At 40.8% G+C, this 20,180-nt stretch overlaps 1 protein-coding gene across 2 annotated transcripts in view; it reads left to right on the forward strand.

Moving 5' to 3' along the window:
• The window catches only part of PIK3CG (phosphatidylinositol-4,5-bisphosphate 3-kinase catalytic subunit gamma), a 62,426-nt gene that overhangs the window by 32,009 nt on the left and 10,237 nt on the right, over positions 1–20,180 (forward strand). For both annotated transcript variants that reach the window (XM_075927028.2, XM_075927021.2), the window contains exons 5-10: positions 1,843–1,946; positions 10,571–10,717; positions 11,516–11,606; positions 17,621–17,751; positions 18,437–18,548; positions 19,614–19,771. In XM_075927028.2, the coding sequence (XP_075783143.1) occupies positions 1,843–1,946; positions 10,571–10,717; positions 11,516–11,606; positions 17,621–17,751; positions 18,437–18,548; positions 19,614–19,771 (743 nt within the window). The remainder of the gene's footprint in view (positions 1–1,842; positions 1,947–10,570; positions 10,718–11,515; positions 11,607–17,620; positions 17,752–18,436; positions 18,549–19,613; positions 19,772–20,180) is intronic.

Below are 20,180 nucleotides of genomic sequence, written 5' to 3' on the forward strand. Positions count from 1 at the left end.
TGCATTATTTACAGAATCTGCTGATGTTCTGTTTGCTAGAATTTAAAACTGACAAAGATGGAATATGGAACATTCTTTAAGAATACAGTAATTGCTTTGCCCCTGGCTGACTCCAGGTAACTAGGGGCTCCTTAAGGCTGTGGCCCTGGTTGCTTCTTGCCTTGGAGTGAATGGAGGGTTGTGGTTGGTTGCTCACTCCTGGACTGGCTGAGGGATCTTCCTGCCATCAATTTGGGGCAATGGTGGGCAACCTGCGGGCTGCATGCTACCCACTTCGGCGCCACCTGTGGCCCTTGGAGTCCCTGGCTGCCCTCCTCTCCCATGCCTATTGGGGCGTCAGAGGCCCACACATCCTGCTTCTTGCCCCTCACCTGATTCACGTCTCCTCCAAAAGTGCTGGGAGAGAGGAGAAGGGTGTCTCGGGTTCCAGTGCCCCAGTGGATGAGAGGCGTGTAGGGGAGAGGGCAGCCAGGGGGTCAGCAGGCCACAGGTGGAGCCCCAGTGAGCCACAGACTGCTGCCTATTACCGAGGAGATGAAGGGCCACTCATGCAGCCTAGCTACCATTCCTGGTTGCCCTGGTTTGGGGGATACTGTAACTGAGCTCTTAGCTTTGACTATTCCTTGCACCCTCTCTTGTGAACATGGGAGCTCTAGCTGCACCTGCCTTGCTGCTGATGGAAAGCCCTTGAGGTCACAGAGAGGGAGCTAGAGCAGTGCCCAATGTTACTATATCTGTAGCTCCCAGTTTATGGCCAGGTGCAGATTGGAGGGACTGTGCTCTAGGCTACATCTCTGGTTAATCTTCAAGGTTGCAGTGTTAGTTGCATTGTGTCCAAAAATAATGAGACTGGCTTAAAAATCATGAGATGTGTTTTAAAATGTCTTCTAGTTTTGCGCCACGGGTCATGTTTTCAGGCTTTTTTGATGAGTGATAAAAAGTTTTTAAAAAATGAAAGATGAAATTCTCCTATAATCACCTGAGTTCAGGAGTTGGAACTGTAAGTAAACCACCAAATTCCACAAGATTTACAGTAACATAATAAGAGCTGGTATCACTGTGACAGGCTCTCCATGGTTAGACACCTGAGAACACTTATAGTTAGGGATGCTCTGTCTGGTTAGACCAGGGGTAGTGTGCAATAATTTTGATAGGGGGGCACTCCAAGATTTTGGTAAGTGTTTAAGTGGGGAGCAGAAGGAGGTGGGGTTCCAGAGGAAGGCTCTGGCTAGGAGGATCTTACCTTAGGCAGCTCCCTGGCCAACAGACCAATGGGGACCCTGAGGCAGGCTCACTGCCGGTTGCAGCCCCATGCTGCTCAAAATGGCTGGAGGCTCCCACCATGTACCGCTCTATGCTGCAAGCTCCTGGCAAGGAGGGACTTTGTGCGCTGTCCCCACTGCCTTCCCAGTCATCGCAGCTCCCATTGGTCAGAAACCAGTCAGTGGGAGTTGTGATGATTGGCTTGGGAGTGGGGGCAGTGTCTGAAGTCTCCCCCTTGCACCAGTAGAGTGCAGTGGCTAGGGGGAGCAGCTAGCCATTTTGAGCGGTCTCAGGCTGCAGCAGACAGAAAGCTCACTTTGGTGTCTTGGCATGGCGAGCCACAGACCAGATCAAAAGGCTTGACAAGCTGGATCTTACTTGCCCCTGGATTAGGGTCTCCTTGGATCTGCAAACCAGGAGAACCTGCTAGAAGGTCCTAGGCATAGGCAAATTCAAAAAGGTAGCTAAAAATAGGAAACTTGCTTCCAAATCCTGAGACTTAAATCATCTGATGAACTGTAACTTTCTGCTTCTAACTTTTGTGTCCAGTAGTGGTGACTTTCTTTTTTGCAATTACAGTTATCACCCAGCTGAAACAAAAACTTGAAAAACTGCAGAACAGCAAACTTCCAGAAAGCTTTAGAGTTCCATATGACCCGGGGCTGAGAGCAGGAACACTTGTGGTAAATATATTTGATCATTTGCAAATACGTGTGATTCACAAATCTGCCTTTTCAAATTATGTACCCAAAAGTCTTGATTCACTTCTGCCACAGATATCCTCATCTCATCTGTGGATTTATCTCAGTTCACTTTGACAGCCCTATCTTTTGTGTGGGCTTTGATTCATAGCTCTCATCTCAAGGAAGTATAAGCAAAAGGCTGCTGCTTATTTCATGTTCAAGGAAGAAACATGGTGACAAAACACTAATCCTCAAATAGCAGATCTGGCTTCCCATTAATGTCAAGATCTAGTTAGAAACTGGCTTTCTTGTATCTAAAAACTTCTATCTATAGACTTGCTCCAGTCTACTTTACTTGCTTTGTATCTGTCAAGTCCTCCAGTTACTCCCCTGACCTGTGATGGATCACAGGCCTCGCACATGGGTCCACAGGTCCTCAGGCAGCACTCAGACCATGACTGCCAGCAAATCACTTAATAGCTAGGGAAAGGTCCAGAGAAGGTCTAGCTTGCACAGGACCCTGCCCCAAAACACTGGGGAAACATCCAGACCCCCAGCTGTCTAATGAGAACAACATAAACCAGGAAGTAAAACAGGAAGTTGTTTGAGCAAGTAGAAGCTTACCTGATGCCTTAGCCCAGCATTCCTGCCTGTTCCTGGTTCCTGCTTCTCTGATTGCTCCTGGTTCCTATCCTCTCATCCCAGACTCTGTCTACTACCAGTTCCTGCTGTCCTGCACTATTTTGGCCCCACTGATCTGCCTTACCTCTGACTCTGGCTCTGACTCTAATCCCTGGCCTAGCACCTGACTTTGTCTCCAGCTTTGAACATTAGGCTTGACTCTGGTTCTGACCACTAGGTCTGACCACTCATGCCCTGGTCATCGCACTACCCATCTAATACTGATCTCTCCTCTACATCTCAAATTATTTGATTGCCTTTTCTTCGCTCTCTGTCTTGAGTTATTACCTTATTTTTAAAAACAACAAATAGTCTGGTAGCACTTTAAAGACTAACAAAACATGATACCATCTATGTGTTTTGTTAGTCTGTACAGGATAAACTTAAAAACCAACAAATAGTCTGGTAGCACTTTAAAGACTAACTCGGCTACCCCCTGAAGTTTTTTACCTTATTTTTGTAACTATTATTTAATTCTGCAAAGGGTTAGAGTTTAAGTGGTGGTGATAAAGAAAATATTCTGTTGTACAGTTCAGGAAGAGAGGCACAGATGGCTTTGTATTTGCAGAAGTGGTACATTTATCCAAATGCAATAAAAGCCATCACAGTGTGGACCTGTCTTTTAACATAACTAATGTAGTATCATTTTGTGTAAAATGACCAGAGGTGTAAAAGTCTCTTCATTCATAAGTCTCAGAGAGGTAGCTTTGTTAGTAAGGTTGTGTCTAGACTACATCCCTCTTTCGGGAGAGGGATGTAAATTAGACACTTGGAAATTGCAAATTAAGCTGGAATTTGAATTTCCCGTGCTTCATTTGCATATCCATGTCATGGTGCTTTCGAAAAAGTGCTATTTCGAAAGTGAAACCTCAAGTCTAGACACAGCTCTTTCGAAAGAGCGCCATGATGCGAATATGCAAATGAGGCATGGGAAATTCAAATACTGGCTTCATTTGCAATTTTGAAGTGTTTAATTTACATCCCTCTGTCGAAAGAGGGATGTAGTCTAGACACAACCTAAGTGAAAAACTTAAAATAGTTCTGCAGCATGGTAGAGACTGTTGTGTCCTGTGAGTACTTAGGCACCATGATCACAGATATTTATCTGTAGAGGTAGGTTGCTGTGGTGTGACTATAAGTCAATTAAGCAGTTGATGGGCTATTTACATGCTGTAGATAGAAGTCAGAATTATCTGGATGGAATTTTCTTTAGACACTTTGCTGTCACATCTGTATTTGATGCTTTCCCTAGAGCATGGGTTCCCAAACTGGGGGGTGTGAAGAAATTCCAGGGGGGGGCGCGAGGCGACCCAGACTCCCTCCTCCCACCCCCATCAAGTTTGCTGCCCTGTTCAGTTCCTGTTCAGTTCCTTTTTTTTTTTTTTCTCAATAAGTTTTGCTGCTACTGGGGAGGCGGGGGCATGAGGGTTTTTCAAAAATCCAAAAGGGGAGTGGGATGACAAAAAGTTTGGGAACCACTGTCCTAGAGATTCTGAAGCTCACAATTCTAGCAACACTTCTCTAGACAAGGGAAATAATTGAATTATAGGTGCAAATGGTGCAACATCAGATGGCAGACAGTTACTCACAAGTTGTCTTTTTCTTTCATTCCTTGGATACTAAGCTCAAAATAATCTGTGATCAAAGAAATGTTTATTGTAGAGGTCACTTTAGTTCAGTGTGAGTTCCACCTTCCCTTCAGACTTTTTATATTTGTTCATAAACTTTTTTGGGCTAAAATTTTCAATATGTAGTTTCTCAGCCCCAAATGTTTGAGGCCAATCAATTCAGTATTTTTAAAGTAATTAAGATTAAAGGTTGGGAGTTTGACAGGTAGCTATAAAGCCAAACTAATTAAAATGCTCTGAATCAAAATAGCCCAGCCTTGCATAAGCAAGAAAAGGGTATTTCAAAGCAAAATTCCTTTCAGAACCCCCACTTCCATCTGTTCTTAAAGCAAAGGCTATCTCTAAACTGCCCTAAATTCTTGAACTACTGTCTTGACTGAATTAAGGATCCTTAAGTGATTAAAGAGGGTTAATTTACTTAATATTTTTAAGAATAGTGAATTAAGGAAACCTCTGTTAGCTCCAAAAGCGAAATACAATCTGGCTGTGCAGGAGTATTAGACAGGAGCCTTTGGGAGCTCTAGCTCATTTTCAGGTTCAAAGCACTTACAATGATTTTTAAACTCCTCAAACTAAATATAATTACAGCTAAGATTATGTTACAGAGGTTGCAGAAGTCACTGAATCTGCAGCAGTGGAGGACCCTGCAGTAGCCAAGCCTCAACGGGCAACAAAAAGGACCTTCTTGCAGTTGCCCACCAGCTGCAGATGGCAGGATGCCCTGCAACTGACCAGCCATTGTTGCCTTCTCAGTTGTCCAGTGCCAGGAATCTGTAACCAGTGCGCACCTCTTCCTCGCAGCCCTCAGGTGGCAGTGACAGCAGAGGGGCTCAGCAGCTCTAAGCACACAGGAACCCCTCCCAGCCACTGGGCCTTGGGACAGAGCATGGGTGAGGTCATGCCCTGGCCTGCAATACCTGTCACCCCTGATGTCAGCTTTGTTTCAAAGTGACCTATCAGTCTCAGAAAGCTCAGCTCTAGTCAGGCTCCTCCAGGCTTTGTGGCTGCCTGACTTTGACAGGCTTCTGCATTTTAAAAGTTTCCTTTTTCCTTTTTTTTTTCCAAAAAATCCTTTCAATATTTTTAAATAACTTTTCACCAAATGCCAGTGATTGAAGATTCAATAACAGTTGGCACATTAATAAACTAAAAATCATTATGCAATATTTCCTTGTTTTATCCCTAAGCCGTTAGTTGGATTTGTTTCAAGTCTAGGTTATTTTAATCTTTTATAGATTTTACTTAGTTTTAATACAGTTATTCTTTTTCCATTTACAGAACACTTCCATATAGGTTTTTACTTCCTAATGAAATTTATCTTACACTACAGTTAAGCAGAGCTTTTAGATAAATGTGTTAATGGTTAAGATTCATTTCTTTTATTCACTGATCTTTCTTGGTGCTCACCTATTTCTGCTTCCAAAGTGCACAGCCATCTGAAAAAGAAAGCACAACCTATTGTGGCTTCTTTTTGGAGTCTCTACACGGTTTTAATTGAATAGCATGTCTTTACATTTGTTTTATCCCTTGAGATATGCTGCATACTTCATGGGAATACACCTTCCTTCTGTAGTGCATTTCTTACCCTTTATTTGCCATGAAATCTTGATAGCCATATTAATTTTCACATCAAATGTAGCTATTTGTTTCGTGAATAAAAAGTTTCCATGTACATACCCCATGAAAGTGATTGTCTGATCACTCAAAGCCATCTTAAGACTCAGTATTCAAAACATTTCTGCTCCTCTAACAGTGGCCTCCCCATTCACAAACAGTACTTTGCTGTTACTTCAGAGGTATAATGTTTAATTTTCCATTCACATGCTGCAGCTCTTTTAGTTGCTGATTCATGACTACAAAAAGATCAATAGTCACTCCCTACTTTCCTGATTCCAGCCATCCATGCTATAGCCACAACTATGTCCTTGAGACCTTATTTAAAAAGATGTTGCATTTTATAAAAGTATTGAGGTAACTAACCCAGATGACATGAGCTACTTATGTTTGGGGTGAGGAGGAAAAACAACAACAACAACAACAACAAAAAGAATTTAGTAAAGATAACAGCAAACCTTGGCAGCTGCTCAAAAAGTTCCTGTCAGATTTTGTAACTTTAAATGGAAGATTGAAATGGATTTTTAGTGGAATCTTTTAAAAGACAATTAATTTTAGACACATAAAATAGGGTTCTACAAGCCAAGAGTGTGTTTTTGGATCCTTAAAACCTGACTTCTTAATTACACAAATATATTTAATTTTTTTTTCTTTTAAGTATTTTGATCAATGCCACTTGTTTTGTTTTTAATTGTATTTTATATAACTATACCCTGACTACTTTCTTTACTAGTACATTTGGAGGCAGTCAAGTTCAAATGGAAATCTTTTTTTTTTCTTTTTCTTTTTTGTGTGTGTGAGATTTTGATTAAATTATCCATAGTCCAGTGATTTAAATCAGAGTATCTTTCTGCCTACTGCAGTCATTTACAGTTGATTTTTACAGACTATTCAATGCCTATTCTCCTTTTGAAGATTCCTGGGACAAAAGCACACCTTTTCTCTTTCCTCCCTGGGAAAACTGGATTGAGTTATACTGCCACAACCAGGTTTTATCAAACCAAGCACACTCTTTTCCTCTCTTATTGATTATTATGCCCAATATCAGCTTGTGTAAGCCTTTCATCAATCTATAAAGTTTTTACTAATTGCATAAATATTCCCTTCAACTCCTCACTCTTTCCCTAAATCACTTACTTGTTTCCCAAAGTGACACATTTCTCAGCCAGTTTCTTTGAATCTGAACTTACTTTTATGCTTAAAAGGTCTCAGAGAGGTAGCCGTGTTAGTCTGTAGATTAAAAAAAAAAAAAGTAGTACTGTGGCAATTTATTGACTAACAGATATCTAGTATCGTGCTTTTGTGGGTAAGACCCACTTTTCTGCTCCAACTCATCTGATGAAATGAGTCTTACCCATGAAAGATCATGATACTATATATTTTGTTAGCCTCTAAGGCAGGGCTACTCAACACACAGCCCACAGGCTGCAGCCTATTTGTTTGCGGTGTGTTTGGGGCTCAACACAATGCCTGTGGGTGGGATCCTTTGAACATGGCCTGTACTGGGAACACGCTCCAGGCAGGGTGAGCATTAAAAGACGCAAGCAGATGGGCTAGCTGGAATAGATGGATACAGGGTATCAGCGTTTCTAGCCCCCAGGGAGGAGATGCCAGGAGCGCTCGGACATTGTGTAAAATAAGTTATTTGCATATATATTTGCTTGTATATGCAACTACACTTAAGTTGCGGCCCTCGCCATGTTCTAGAAGTATCATTGTGGCCTCTGCGGCTTCCAAGTTGAGTAGCCCTGCTCCAAGGTACCACATGACTACTCGTTTTTATTTTTGTGCTTGTTTTGCATTCATTCTTTAGTTACAATTACTGTTTTCTTCATGGGCTCCCATGGGTCTTATTCTGTAATGTTTCCAACATGCCTTTGTTGTGCTCTGCCAGGCATCCTATTATATAGGGATTCAAAGTGGCCCCCTGTATTGCCTGTATGTTATTTAATTTCCTATTATTTCTTTGGGGAATCCATAGGGACCTCCTTTAGATCTAAATCACTTTTCCAGTGCCCTGGAAAACTGAAATTTAAACCCTTTCAATGTCACTGCTAAACTTGGGTTGTGATCCTTGCAAGTAAAGCTGCATATATAGTAAACTAGACATTGCCTGCTCCAGATAAACAGAATCCAAATGTACTGCTATATTCGGGTTCTCCTTGGATCAGTGATGATTGCTGGGAGGGACACAAGGGAGGCACCAGCCATGTGACCACCCGCCCACGACTCCTCCTGCGCCACCCCTAGCCCAGAGGAGGGCTGCCCTTCGGAGGGTGCAGGGGCGAGACAGCTCCACAGGCCCTGCCTCTTCCCACTCCACCTCCATTCCACCTCTTCCCCCCCCCAATTCCCACCTCTGCTCTGCGCCACCCTTCCTCTTCCCATCCCTGCTCTGCCTTCATCCTATCGCCACCCCTATTCCACCCTTTCCTCCAAGCCCCCTCTTGTGAGCGATGTGGCCAGGGGACTACCAGGCACAGGCATCATCATCAACAGTTGCTCCCACCTCCTGCACTTACAGGCAGTGGTGGGAAGCTGAGCAACCCATCCCCATCCCGCTCCACTGCCCTGTCTCCTAACCACATTGCTCTGGAGAAGCGCAGCTGGGAGCCAGGAGATCAGAGCAGGCTGATGTTGGATTGCTCCACTTCCTGCTGCCATTGGGTATGTCTACACTACCCCGCTAGTTCGAACTAGCGGGGTAGTGTAGACATACCCATTGATTGTGAGGGTGGGCCCGATTCCTACTGCCAGCACCAGGCTCCCTGGGAGTCCCCTAGGCCTTCCTGGCCCCACACAGCCCCCCCAAAACATGGGATCTTCCTTTGTCTTGCCTTGTCCTAATGGATGGGACAGCACCATTGCTGGCTCCTTGCCCCTTCTTCCTGGCACATGGGTGGGCACATGACCCTTCATTCCTGCCTCTTCCCCTATTTATCTTGTCTCTTATTGCTAGCCTCAGTGTATTCCTGCTTATCTTAACTAGCACAGACATCCTGACTCTAACATACTGCTTGGTAAACTCCTATTTACCATAATCCTCCATTCATCTTCTCAATCATGCCCACTAGGAAATGGGGCAAATTACTTAGGTCACACCAGGACTACAGAGAAAACTGGAAGATGAGTAGGGTTACCATATTTGAACTTTCAAACAAGAGGACACTCCTGAGAGGAAGTGTATCAGTATCTACCAACTCACGTTGTATTAATGTATTATATTAATATAACATGAGTTGGTAGATACTGATGCAGATACACTTCCTCTCAGGAGTATCCCCTTGTTTGAAAGTTCAAATATGGTAACCCTAAGGATGACTTGCCGAAAGTCTGTTGTAAAACTAGGAACAAACCACCAACTCCCAGTCCTATGTCTTAACCAATTTTAAAAAAAACTAACTGGATTTTTAATTTTTTTTTCTACAAAAGAAAATTACTGAGCTGGCAGGAAAGTGTTATGACAGTGTTAAGTATGGGAATTTATAAACTTAAAAATCAGAATAATCCAATAATTAAGTCTTCTCTTGAAACATTAACTCATCCATATGTTATATGTGTGCAGTAATTACTGATTTCTTTGTGCAGTGTAAACAAATTAATATTAACATATGCACATAAGTTTACATGGAACAAGGCAATCAGGAATAATATAGCATATATGCCACATGTGTAATCTGCCTGAATTAACTTTACTGGAAAAATTGCAGATACATTTATTGAGTTTCAGTGATGGATTTCCCAAGCTTGAATTTTTGTATTTTATACATAATTACATTAAATTACTTACTGCTGTCATACTGTAAGAATGTAGACAACACATGCTTTGAAGGGTGGGTTTTGGAGATAGGAGCTGAGACCTGTTTGTGGTTGTTTTTGTTATATACAGTAAATACAATGGTCCAGATAAGCAATTGAAATCAATGTAGCTCCATTGAAGTCAATGACTTCTAAACTTGTTTATCCTACATGAAGGTCTGCCCAATATATGTTTCTGTGATGTCTACCATAAATTGGAAATAAAATAAAATGCAGTACAAAGTAAGAAACAACTAATAATTCTTAGTATTCCAGAGACTTAGTGATACAGATGTGTATGTACAACTGATCTAGCTTCAGATGCCCTCAAAGATGTAATTTTCTTGCTCAAGGTCTCTTCATGCTTTTTAAAATACCATGTATCATTGATGTTTAAAGTAGACCCAATTCATTCACAAAGAAGTCATTAGGAGCAATTTTCAGGGGAGAAGCAGAGAGGGAAGGAGTACAGGTAATATGTGTTTCTACTGTGCAAAGTAAGAATAAAACTACTGTGTGGGTTTCCATGCTTATTGTCTCCCTATGATTTCAGGATCTCCTATTCTTGATTCACAGTTTAGAAGCTGGTGCGGTTTGTTTTTTAATGGCCAATTCTATAAATTTAGCCTGTGGTCTGAGAGTGAAACTAGTTGTTTCCCGCTCATGCATCATCAGCAGTATTGAAAGTTCTGCATGCTAAATTAGGCCTTTGGCAACTAGATAACACCTTCCTCCCCCAACCTTGTAATGTGTCTCCACAGGCACAGTTGATTAGAATTTAGTAAACAGTGTGGTGATAATGCATAAAAAGGAATAGAGTCTGAAGCTAATTCTGCATTAGCTGTGTTGACTCTGCTGTGCCAATGGGAGTAAAAAGCTTAGAAATGAATTCATCTTTTACAGATTGAAAAATGCAAAATAATGGCATCCAAGAAAAAGCCACTTTGGCTTGAATTTAAATGTGCAGACCCCACAGCCTTATCAAATGAAACTATAGGCATTATCTTCAAACATGGAGATGACCTTCGCCAGGATATGCTCATTTTACAGGTACGGTTGCTAAACGGCTATGTAATATGTATAAGAACCATGTGAATAAAGTATTGTTTAAAAAAAACCTTTTCCTGTCATAAATGTATGTAAATTGTATTTATGGTACACTTGGAATGTGAACTTACTATTTATTAAATCATACTATGATACTGCTCAGAAGCCTCAACCAGGACTAGGGCTACTTTTTTATGACCTGTCAGTACTTTATATCACCTTTGCATCTCATGTCTCCTGTATGCATTTGGATAGATGATAAAATTGAGACTCTGGTTTCCTTTCAAACCTTCATTATCCACAATATAAATTCCTCACTTTGGCCCTCGGGATCCATTTCCCACTAAAGGAAAAACGTATTTTTTGTAAACTTCCAAAGATGAAAGAGGGACACATTGCATTTCTCCTGTGTGACCTTGGTGGTTGGTCTGGTGATGCTATTCTAATAGCCCAGTTTACCAATATTCGAATTTTGGGGGATTTACATGAAAGTTGGTGTTTAATAATGTGGTCAGTTCTTGTCTGTTGAAATATGGCATAAAATAAATATGTATGTTTTATCTGAGAGAGAGGCATGATGTGAGGACAGGACTGAGAGCCAAGAAGTATAACGTTCTAATTCCAGTCCTGTCACTGGCTCTCTGGTTTCAAATGGATCATGTATTCATTCTGTCTCCATCTGTAAAAAGGGATAATACTACTGACCTGTCTCACATGGTTATGGACAGAGTTTATTAATTGTTTTCTAAAGTGCTCTTAAAGATGGATTTTTGTAAAAATGTATATTGTTTTTATGACTAGATTCTTCGAATTATGGAATCTATTTGGGAAGCAGAATCTCTGGACCTGTGTTTGTTGCCATATGGTTGCATTTCTACAGGAAATAAAATAGGTACAGTCTACTTTTTGAGATCAGTCTACTGCAGAATGTCCTGGTGGTAACAAATGACAAAAATGGTACATACATTTTATATCGTATGTCTCTATGTAAGTCATGGCTCTAGGGTGAGTCTTACCTTTGACCCTGTCTTAGTCCCGTCCATGAACACCACTTTCAACTGATATGCCCAACGTCTGCACTTCCCTAAGTAGAATCATCACCTCTGTTTGCCCAATGAGTTTGGCTGCTGTTATATGTTTCCCCTTGGGAACTGTGAATAGTGTGAAAATGCAATGATACAAAACAGCTTCTTTAAGAAAAGCTTCAGAGGGGTAACCGAGTTAATTTGTAACAGAAAAAAATTAAAAAACAACAGACTAGTAGCACCTTAAAGACTAACAAAACACGTAGATGGAATTATGAGCTTTTGTGGGCACAGTCCACTTCTTCAGATGACAGGAGTGTTAGAAGTCCAGATCCAAGAATAATAAAGGAAGGAGGAAGGGGGAGAGAAGGAAAAAAAGAGAAAGAAAAGGAGAAAAACAAGGAGGGGAGGAAGAAAAAAGAGAAACAGTGAGTAGATAAGCTTCAGAGGAGTAGCCGAGTTAGTCTGTAACAGGAAAACCTTAATAACAAATAGTCTAGTAGCACCTTAAAGACTAAATAGTTACAAGATGCTGATAAGAACCATTAGCACCTTCTTTGTTGGGTTGGTGGACTAATACATAGGATGTGGAAGGTAATGTGCAAGCCAGACAATGTCTTTATTCATACCATTTGCATAAGCAGGGCTCGACAAATAATGCAATCTACTCGCTTGTGGCAAGTAGATTGCAACCTGGAAGAGCCCGGTTCAGGCGATCTGCGCATGCGCAGATTGCCGGGCAGCACAGCTGGCAAGTGGGGCTCGCCGCAGTTCGGCGAGCCCTGTGCATAAGAATTAAACTTGTAAATGAAGTTAAGTTCCAATCCTTCTCTGTGTATTTGGCTTGTGGAATTTGCCTGAAACAAATTGGTAACTTGGAGATCAATTAATGAGTGTCCAGGTAGATTAAAGTGTTCTCCAGCAGGTTTTTGTGTATTGCCTTGTCGGGATATCTAATTTGTGTCCATTAATTCTTTCCTGTAGAGACTGTCCAGTTTGGCCAATATACGTGGTAGTGGGGCATTGTTGGCATTTGATGACATAGATCACTTTAGTGGGTGTGCAGTTAAATGAGCCTCTGATTTGGTGGCTGATGTGGTTGGGCCCAGTGATGAAATCGCTGATGTAGATCTGTGGGCAGAGTTGGCACCAGGGCTGATTGCAGGGGTGGGTTCCTGGATGATTATGATGGAGGTGTGTTGCATGGTTACTGGAAAGAATTTGTTTGAGGTAGGGGGTTGTCTGTAAGCGACGACTAGCCTTTCCCCCAAGGCCTCTGAGAGTGAGAGATCATTTTCCAGGATAGGGTACAGATTGTTGATAATGCGTTGGAGGGTGTGACAGACCGGGCTGTGTCTGGGCACAACTGAGGGCGTCCACTCAGGGCGAATTGCTCAACTTCGGGGCTCCTTACAGCCCTCAGACTGGTGACCTCTCCAAACAGGCCACAAACCAGTCCCACAGAGCACGTCAGCCGCCTGCCTGAAGCCTCACAAGCAAAACCCCTCTGACACCCCAGCAATATCCATGCCCCAGATGGCCCCGGGCCTCACACACAGGTGGGGGGTCCTAGCACCCAATCCCACCTACCCCGAACAAGTTCTGTCCGGTTCCAAGAAACCAGCCACAGATCCCTGGTCAATTTACCCTTTGGACCTTACCCACAAATCACGCTGGGCCAGTCCTTTAGCATCTAACATCTAAAGGTTTATTATTACAATAAAGAAAAGCATGAGAGTAAGGTTGTTAAAGAATAGTACCTTACATGCATCGAATCTCCCAGTTCTCGATGCAGGCTCTAGCAGAGATGTTACAGCTGCTGGTTTAAAAGTTCTTGTTGCACATCCTAGGATCAGGATGGATCCACAGGTCTTTTGGGCTCTTCATCCCAGAGGCAGCATTGCAGGGATTGAAGTGCTGAGCTGAGAACAAAAATGGAGACCACCACATGGCCTATTTATACATCCTTCCTGGTCTCTTCTTGTGGCAGGTCACCTGGCAGGTCACCTGGTCCACCTTATTCCTGTGTTGCCTGCTGGTAGCCCTTAGGTATGAGTCACCACTCATTCTTTAGGTGTGTCCTTAGCCCATTGAGTGCCATTGTCCCACAGGGCCTCGCTGATTAGCATGTCCATAGGCCGGGCCCTGCCCAAAGCTCAACCACATGCAGGGAAATATTCAGTATCCATACAAGTACATGCTTATAATTGCACACCCAGACATTATACAAACACATGAACAGCGTACATAGGATTAGCAGACAGTGAGCTTCTATTCAACACCCCGCATGGCCCCCCTTTTATACCATTTTCTGGGGCCAACACCCCAACCTATGGGTGCAGCAGCGACCTGGCTGCTCCCCTCAAAATCCAGTAACATGACACCCCCAACACAAAATTGATGCAGGAAGTGATGCCAGTAACATCACTGAGGGCATCATAGGCCTCCCCATGCTTTGGCTCTGTGTCATCACATGTTCTAACCCAATGGCAGAAACAACAGTACAGAGCTGAATGAGAATATGAGAACCCAGTGTGCCTAAAACAGGTTTCATTATTGCAAGGTCTGCCCTATTGACAACCATGTCCTTGCACTGCCTCACCAACCCAAGGTAGAACTTGGTAAAAACCACAGCTACTTGGATCTGCTTCTGCAGCATGATCCATAAGTGTGTTAGGTGATTTTGCCCCGAGCTGAAGAAAATAGTGAATTTATCCAGGCCAGCTCTGGCAACTCTCTGAACAACAATTAACACTGTGTGAATGCAGGTATTCTCACCCCAAATCATGTAGGCATTTTTGCATTTAGCCACGAAAACAAAATGGTGGCGTGCCTCAGTTTCCCGTCTCACACAGGACCTTCTGGCTGGAACCCTTTTTGTCCTGTAAGAAGTTCCAAGACCAGTTACAAGTGTTAACCATGAAATAGCAAGATTACAATGTCCCTTTACATATCGTCTGTCGTTTGGTACATCTCCAGACAGATTACATGGTATTTCCATAAGATCATGCACATTGTATACCTTTACATTTCTCTGCAATAATAATAATACAAGAATTAACATCAGTAACAAGAACAATCCTCTATCAGGTATATATTGACATTCTCCATCATGCCCCTTCTCTGGCCCCATACCATTGCAGTTTTGGCCCTTCAGGCTCAAACTGCAAATCTTCTTTGCCAAATCAAGTCCTGACCCTCTCCCTTGTCCTCTGGGCTCCAGGCCTGAAACCTCTGGCCTGACCAAGACAAAGGGCTGGCTGGGCGTGACTCCCTGGCTCACAATGGCCCTGGAATTCTCCCCCTTCCTCCCAAGGCAGTGTTGTGTCCAACTTTGACATGGAGAAAATTTCAAAGGCCTCAACATCAGTATTGTTTGTTAAGCAACAGTGAGTGAGGCTTTCTAACGCTTAGTCTACTCTGGTGACTTTTGTGGGCACAGCTGTGTTACACAGGATGTGAAGAGGTGTGATCCCTTACTGACATAGCTGTGTCAGAAAAACTGCTTTTAATTACATCACTTGTTTCACTTGTGTGGATGGTTTCTTACTACTGCACTATAAAATGCAGCTTCACTGGTATAGCTACAGCCAGATGAACAGTGCTTTGCCACTACAGTTGTAACCAGTATAGCAATACTGGTAAAGAGATCCAAGTGCATGCAGACGTGGTCTAAAGCTTGATCTGCACATAAATTTTACCAACATAGCTGTGTTATTTAGGAGTGTGGTTGAAAAAACCCCATATCTTTTACTGACGCAACTATGCCAGCAAAAACATCAGTGTAGATCATCATACTGGCATAAAGTTCTATATTTTGCAGTGATGTAGGTTATTCCATTTGAGGAATAGATTTAAGCTATGTTGGTTAAAAAAAAAAAGATTTTGATGATATAAGATGAATCTCTAATATAGGGAATGCCAGTATAGCTACCCTGACAAACCCTTTTAAGTACAGACAAGGACTAAAGCAATTAACTTTGGTTTTCTGGAGACATGCAGAACTTCCCAGGACTAAGTTAACTTTTTACACCCACACAGTAGACAGTGCGGTAGTTAGCAAATAGATGTCCACATAATATTTACAGAAATAATACAGATATTTCCCACTTCTCACAATACGCTTTTTTCACCTTTCTCTTCCCCCTGCAACAGAAACTGCTCTATAGGAAAAGTGATATGAAAATAGTACTGCTAAAATTTAGAATTATCTAAAATATCTATGAAGTACTTTTTTTAAAAGCTAAAAGGCTACATCTACACTGCAGGCTTTTTGTGCAAGAACTATTTTGCACAAAAGGTCTTGAGCAAGAGCATGTCCACACTGCCATGTGCTTTTGCACAAGAGATGTGCTTTTGTTCAAGAGCATCCATGGCAGTGTAGACGCTCGCTTGTACAATAAAGCTCTGATGGCTATTTTAGCTATAGGATTTCTTGTGCAAGAAACCCCTGTTGTCCGTCCACACTGCCTTCTTGCGCAAGAGCTCTTATTCTTCGTGGGGAGAGGAATAACTCTTGCTCAAGAAGCCCTCTGTTTCAACAACGCCTTACTGTAAATTTACTTGTGCAAGAATGCGCGTGCAGTATAGACACTCTTCAAGTTTTTGCACAAGAACGGCTGTTCTGGCACAAGAAGCCTGCAGTGTAGACATAGCCAAAATGTGTGGAGGTAGAGAATATGTGATATTGCTGTATAAAGATTTCATCAGCATTCCTTTGTGATCACCTGCATTACTCAATCAAGACTTCATGATTTCTGAGCAAATGTTCCAAACTCCTGCTTATTAAAATGCAGTATAGTGTGGTCTAAAGGGTTTTTCTCTTTCTTGATACATACATATTTTTAAAATCAGGAAATTATTATTCAAATTATATAAAATGAAAACAAATGAAATTAAACATGAATGATATGTGAAAATATTACTTGAAACATGTATTTTATCATTAACTATTAATATTAACATGTTTTCAAAATGTGCAACCTCTCCATTAGAACTTTTTTTAAAACGTATTTTCCAGAAAGTGTAAGACTGAATTCTAGCTTATAAATTTATACTAAAACTATCCAATAACATTAAAAAAGATTGTATGGGGAGGAAATCTGTCAGTTATTACAAGGTCCTTGAGCTCAGTTCATAACTTGCATTGCTCTTTATCCTTTATGGGTTCTTAGTAGGCTCACAATTTTTTTATTTCAAGAAAACATATTCTTTGGTACTTCCTAGATTCCCATTTCCTCTTTGTCCGTGTGATAGATCTAGAAATTGTATACTCTTCAATACTACAAAAAACGTCATTACCCTTCAGTCTGCTCATTGCCGTATGTTATCTTGAGTTAAACTAGTGTTCTTCAGTATGTGACTCTTTGGTGTTCCACTTTGAGGTCTCTTAGTGTGACTACAAGCCTCTTTCGAAAGAGGTTTTTTCGAAAGAATCTTTGAAAAAGTCGCTTTCGAAAGAGAGCGTCTAGACTGCAACTACTTTTTCAAAAAAGCGAACTGTTTTTTCGAAAGAGAGCACCCACACAGTCTGGATGCTCTCTTTCAAAAAAGCCCTGTTTGCATTCAAGAATGCCTTTTTTCGAAAGAAAGCATCCACTTTCGAAAGAAGGCGTTCTTCCTCGTAAAATGAGGTTTACTGCGGTCGAAAAAACCACCGCATTCTTTCAATTTAATTTCAAAAGAACAAGGTGGCAGTCTAGACACAGGAGAAGTTTTTTCGAAAAAAGGCCACTTTAAAAAAAAAAAAAAACCCTGTATTCTAGACACACCCTTAGAGTGTATATTCTCTTGGACCAATATCCAGACAGTAATGGTTCAAATGTATATATTTTATTAAAGTGTTTAGAAAATAAAATTATTATTTCCTCGTCCTTTATAGGAATGATTGAAATTGTGAAAGATGCTACAACAATTGCCAAAATTCAGCAAAGCACAGTTGGCAATACAGGTGCATTTAAAGATGAAATACTAAATCAGTGGCTGAAAGAAAGATGTGTGATTGAAGAAAAGGTGAGTTCTTAGACATTTTGTATTGGATTATTAAAAGCATCTAAGTGGACTAAGAGCCCAAGTCTCATTAAAAGTCCCCAAAGTGTTCTATAATACCCACACTGTATTTTTGTTTGTTTGTTTGTTTGTAAATTGTTTTAAACTGGTTCACAGGTTTCATTAACATAGTTTGTCATTCATTTAAAAATAAATGTTATTGTGCATTGTAGCATAACAAGTACTATGATGTGTGTGGTAGTCATGTAAAAAAGGCAAAAGGAAATCAAACAGTCATAATCCAGAGTAACAATATGCTTTTTAAAATTTCTTTTGTTGATGGTGTTTGGAAGTGATGCATGTCAAACTAATTAAGGCAAGCACTATTAGGAAGACTGTAAAAGGCAGCCTAGTTTAGTGGCTAAGCATAAGAGTAGGAGCTAACTGGCTTTCATATGCATTTCTTGTGGTTTCGTGCAAACCATTAACCTTGTTGCCCATTTTTTTATTTTTTATTTTTGCTGCTGTAAAATTGGGATAACAATCTAAACATAGCTCACAGATCTATTGTGGTACTTAATAAAGGTCTAATTTTACAAGCTGCTGAGTACAGTGTATAATCCCACTTATAATGCTTATATAGAGCTTTGAAAGTGAAGTGTTCTTATAAGCAATAGAATGTTCTTACTATTTGCTTGCTATTAATTAGTTTCAGAAAGCAGTGGAAAGATTTGTTTATTCTTGTGCTGGTTACTGTGTGGCAACGTTTGTACTTGGAATAGGAGACAGACACAATGACAACATTATGATTACAGAAACAGGTGAGTTTTTTTAATGTCTGACACTTAAAATAGGGACTTGGTACGTTTTATTAAATGTGTGCTTTAACAGATACTTAATTGATATTTATATCTTACTCGTTATTTATTTATTTATTTATGTATTTATTATATCCTGGTACCTTTTATTTATTAACATTAGTGATTAAACTGCTTCACAGATATGTTAGACTGTACCGATTAGAAGTTAGGGTGGAAAAGTTTAATCATGCAACATCAATAAAAATGTTACCAAACCTATTTCACTGTATGGATTCTGACCTTTATTTCAGATGTTTTTCCAGTGTATTTTTTTAAATGGATGTAAAATCTGAAGACCAAAAAAATAAAACAGAATCACTAACTTTAGCACCCAAATTCTACCGTTAGTTACATGGATGAAATTATGGTTGGCCTTGGTGGGAATTGAATCTGTGTATCTGAGGGCAGAAATGGGCTGTTAATGAAATAGCTTGGTTTCCAATGAACAAAAGCTTTATATACTTATTAAAAAGATCCTTAGAATTAATAAATACAGAATATAGTGCATCTTTGTTGTAAATTTCTATATGATGGTTAAAAAAAGAACTACCTAAGGCATTGCATTATGAATTAAACTTTAAAGGAGTAATTTTTGTGCAACCATACTGGTTTTATCTCTTTTGTATTCTGGAGGGGAGGCACGTTTCCATAAGAATATGTAGTGATATGGATTTAAAGCACAAGTTTTCATGATACAACTTGTTTTTTATCAAATAATTTTTGATGTGTATGTTATAAGATCCTAATGGTAACAATGCAACAAAGAGAAATGGATTTAGATACAGCAAATCCATGCTTATTATGAGATGCAAAAGATAATTTTGAATAGAAAATATTTTGTTGAGAGGAATTATGCTGAATAAAAAGGAGAATAGATAGTCTGTTCTAGTAAACTAGAGTTATACAGTAAACTAATATAAGATAAACCAAAGAAAAAGTTGTTATCTTTAGTATTAGAAGTGCCAGTGGAAATATTTCTCTGCTCCTCATTTTTTAGCCTAATCTTGAATTCTCTTCCTTATAAAGGAAATCTTTTTCATATTGACTTTGGCCATATTCTGGGGAATTACAAAAGCTTCCTCGGAATTAATAAGGAAAGAGTCCCTTTTGTGTTAACACCGGATTTTCTTTTTGTCATGGGAACTGCTGGAAAGAAGACAAGTCTGCATTTCCATAAATTTCAGGTAAGAGTCAGTCTTCTGATGTAAATAAGCTAGTGTTTTATCTTTTGAGAGAGGATGTGGACTTTCCCCTGCTGACCTCGGGCTCCATGCGGCGCTGCCACTTTCAAACACCATCTGGAGCCCAGGGTCTGGCCCCAAGCTCCACACGTCATTGCCAATTTAAAGTACTCCCTCCTCTCCCCCATCCCCCGCTGCCTCTTTCTAATAGAGGCAGTAAGGGGGAGGGGGAAAGCGACTAGTCAACTAGCATTTGCTTATCGGATAGTCAACTAGTACTTCACATCCCTAGTTGAGTCTTCTTTTGGCAGGGGGGTTGGATTCAATGACTTCCTAACGAGGTCTCTTCCAGCCCTATGATTCTAAGTGAGAAACAAAAAACCCCCAAAGCAAACACTCACTGAGGTGGCCC

This window comes from Pelodiscus sinensis, chromosome 1, assembly GCF_052426305.1.
Source record: "Pelodiscus sinensis isolate ZL-2025 chromosome 1, ASM5242630v1, whole genome shotgun sequence".
NCBI lineage: Eukaryota > Metazoa > Chordata > Testudines > Trionychidae > Pelodiscus > Pelodiscus sinensis.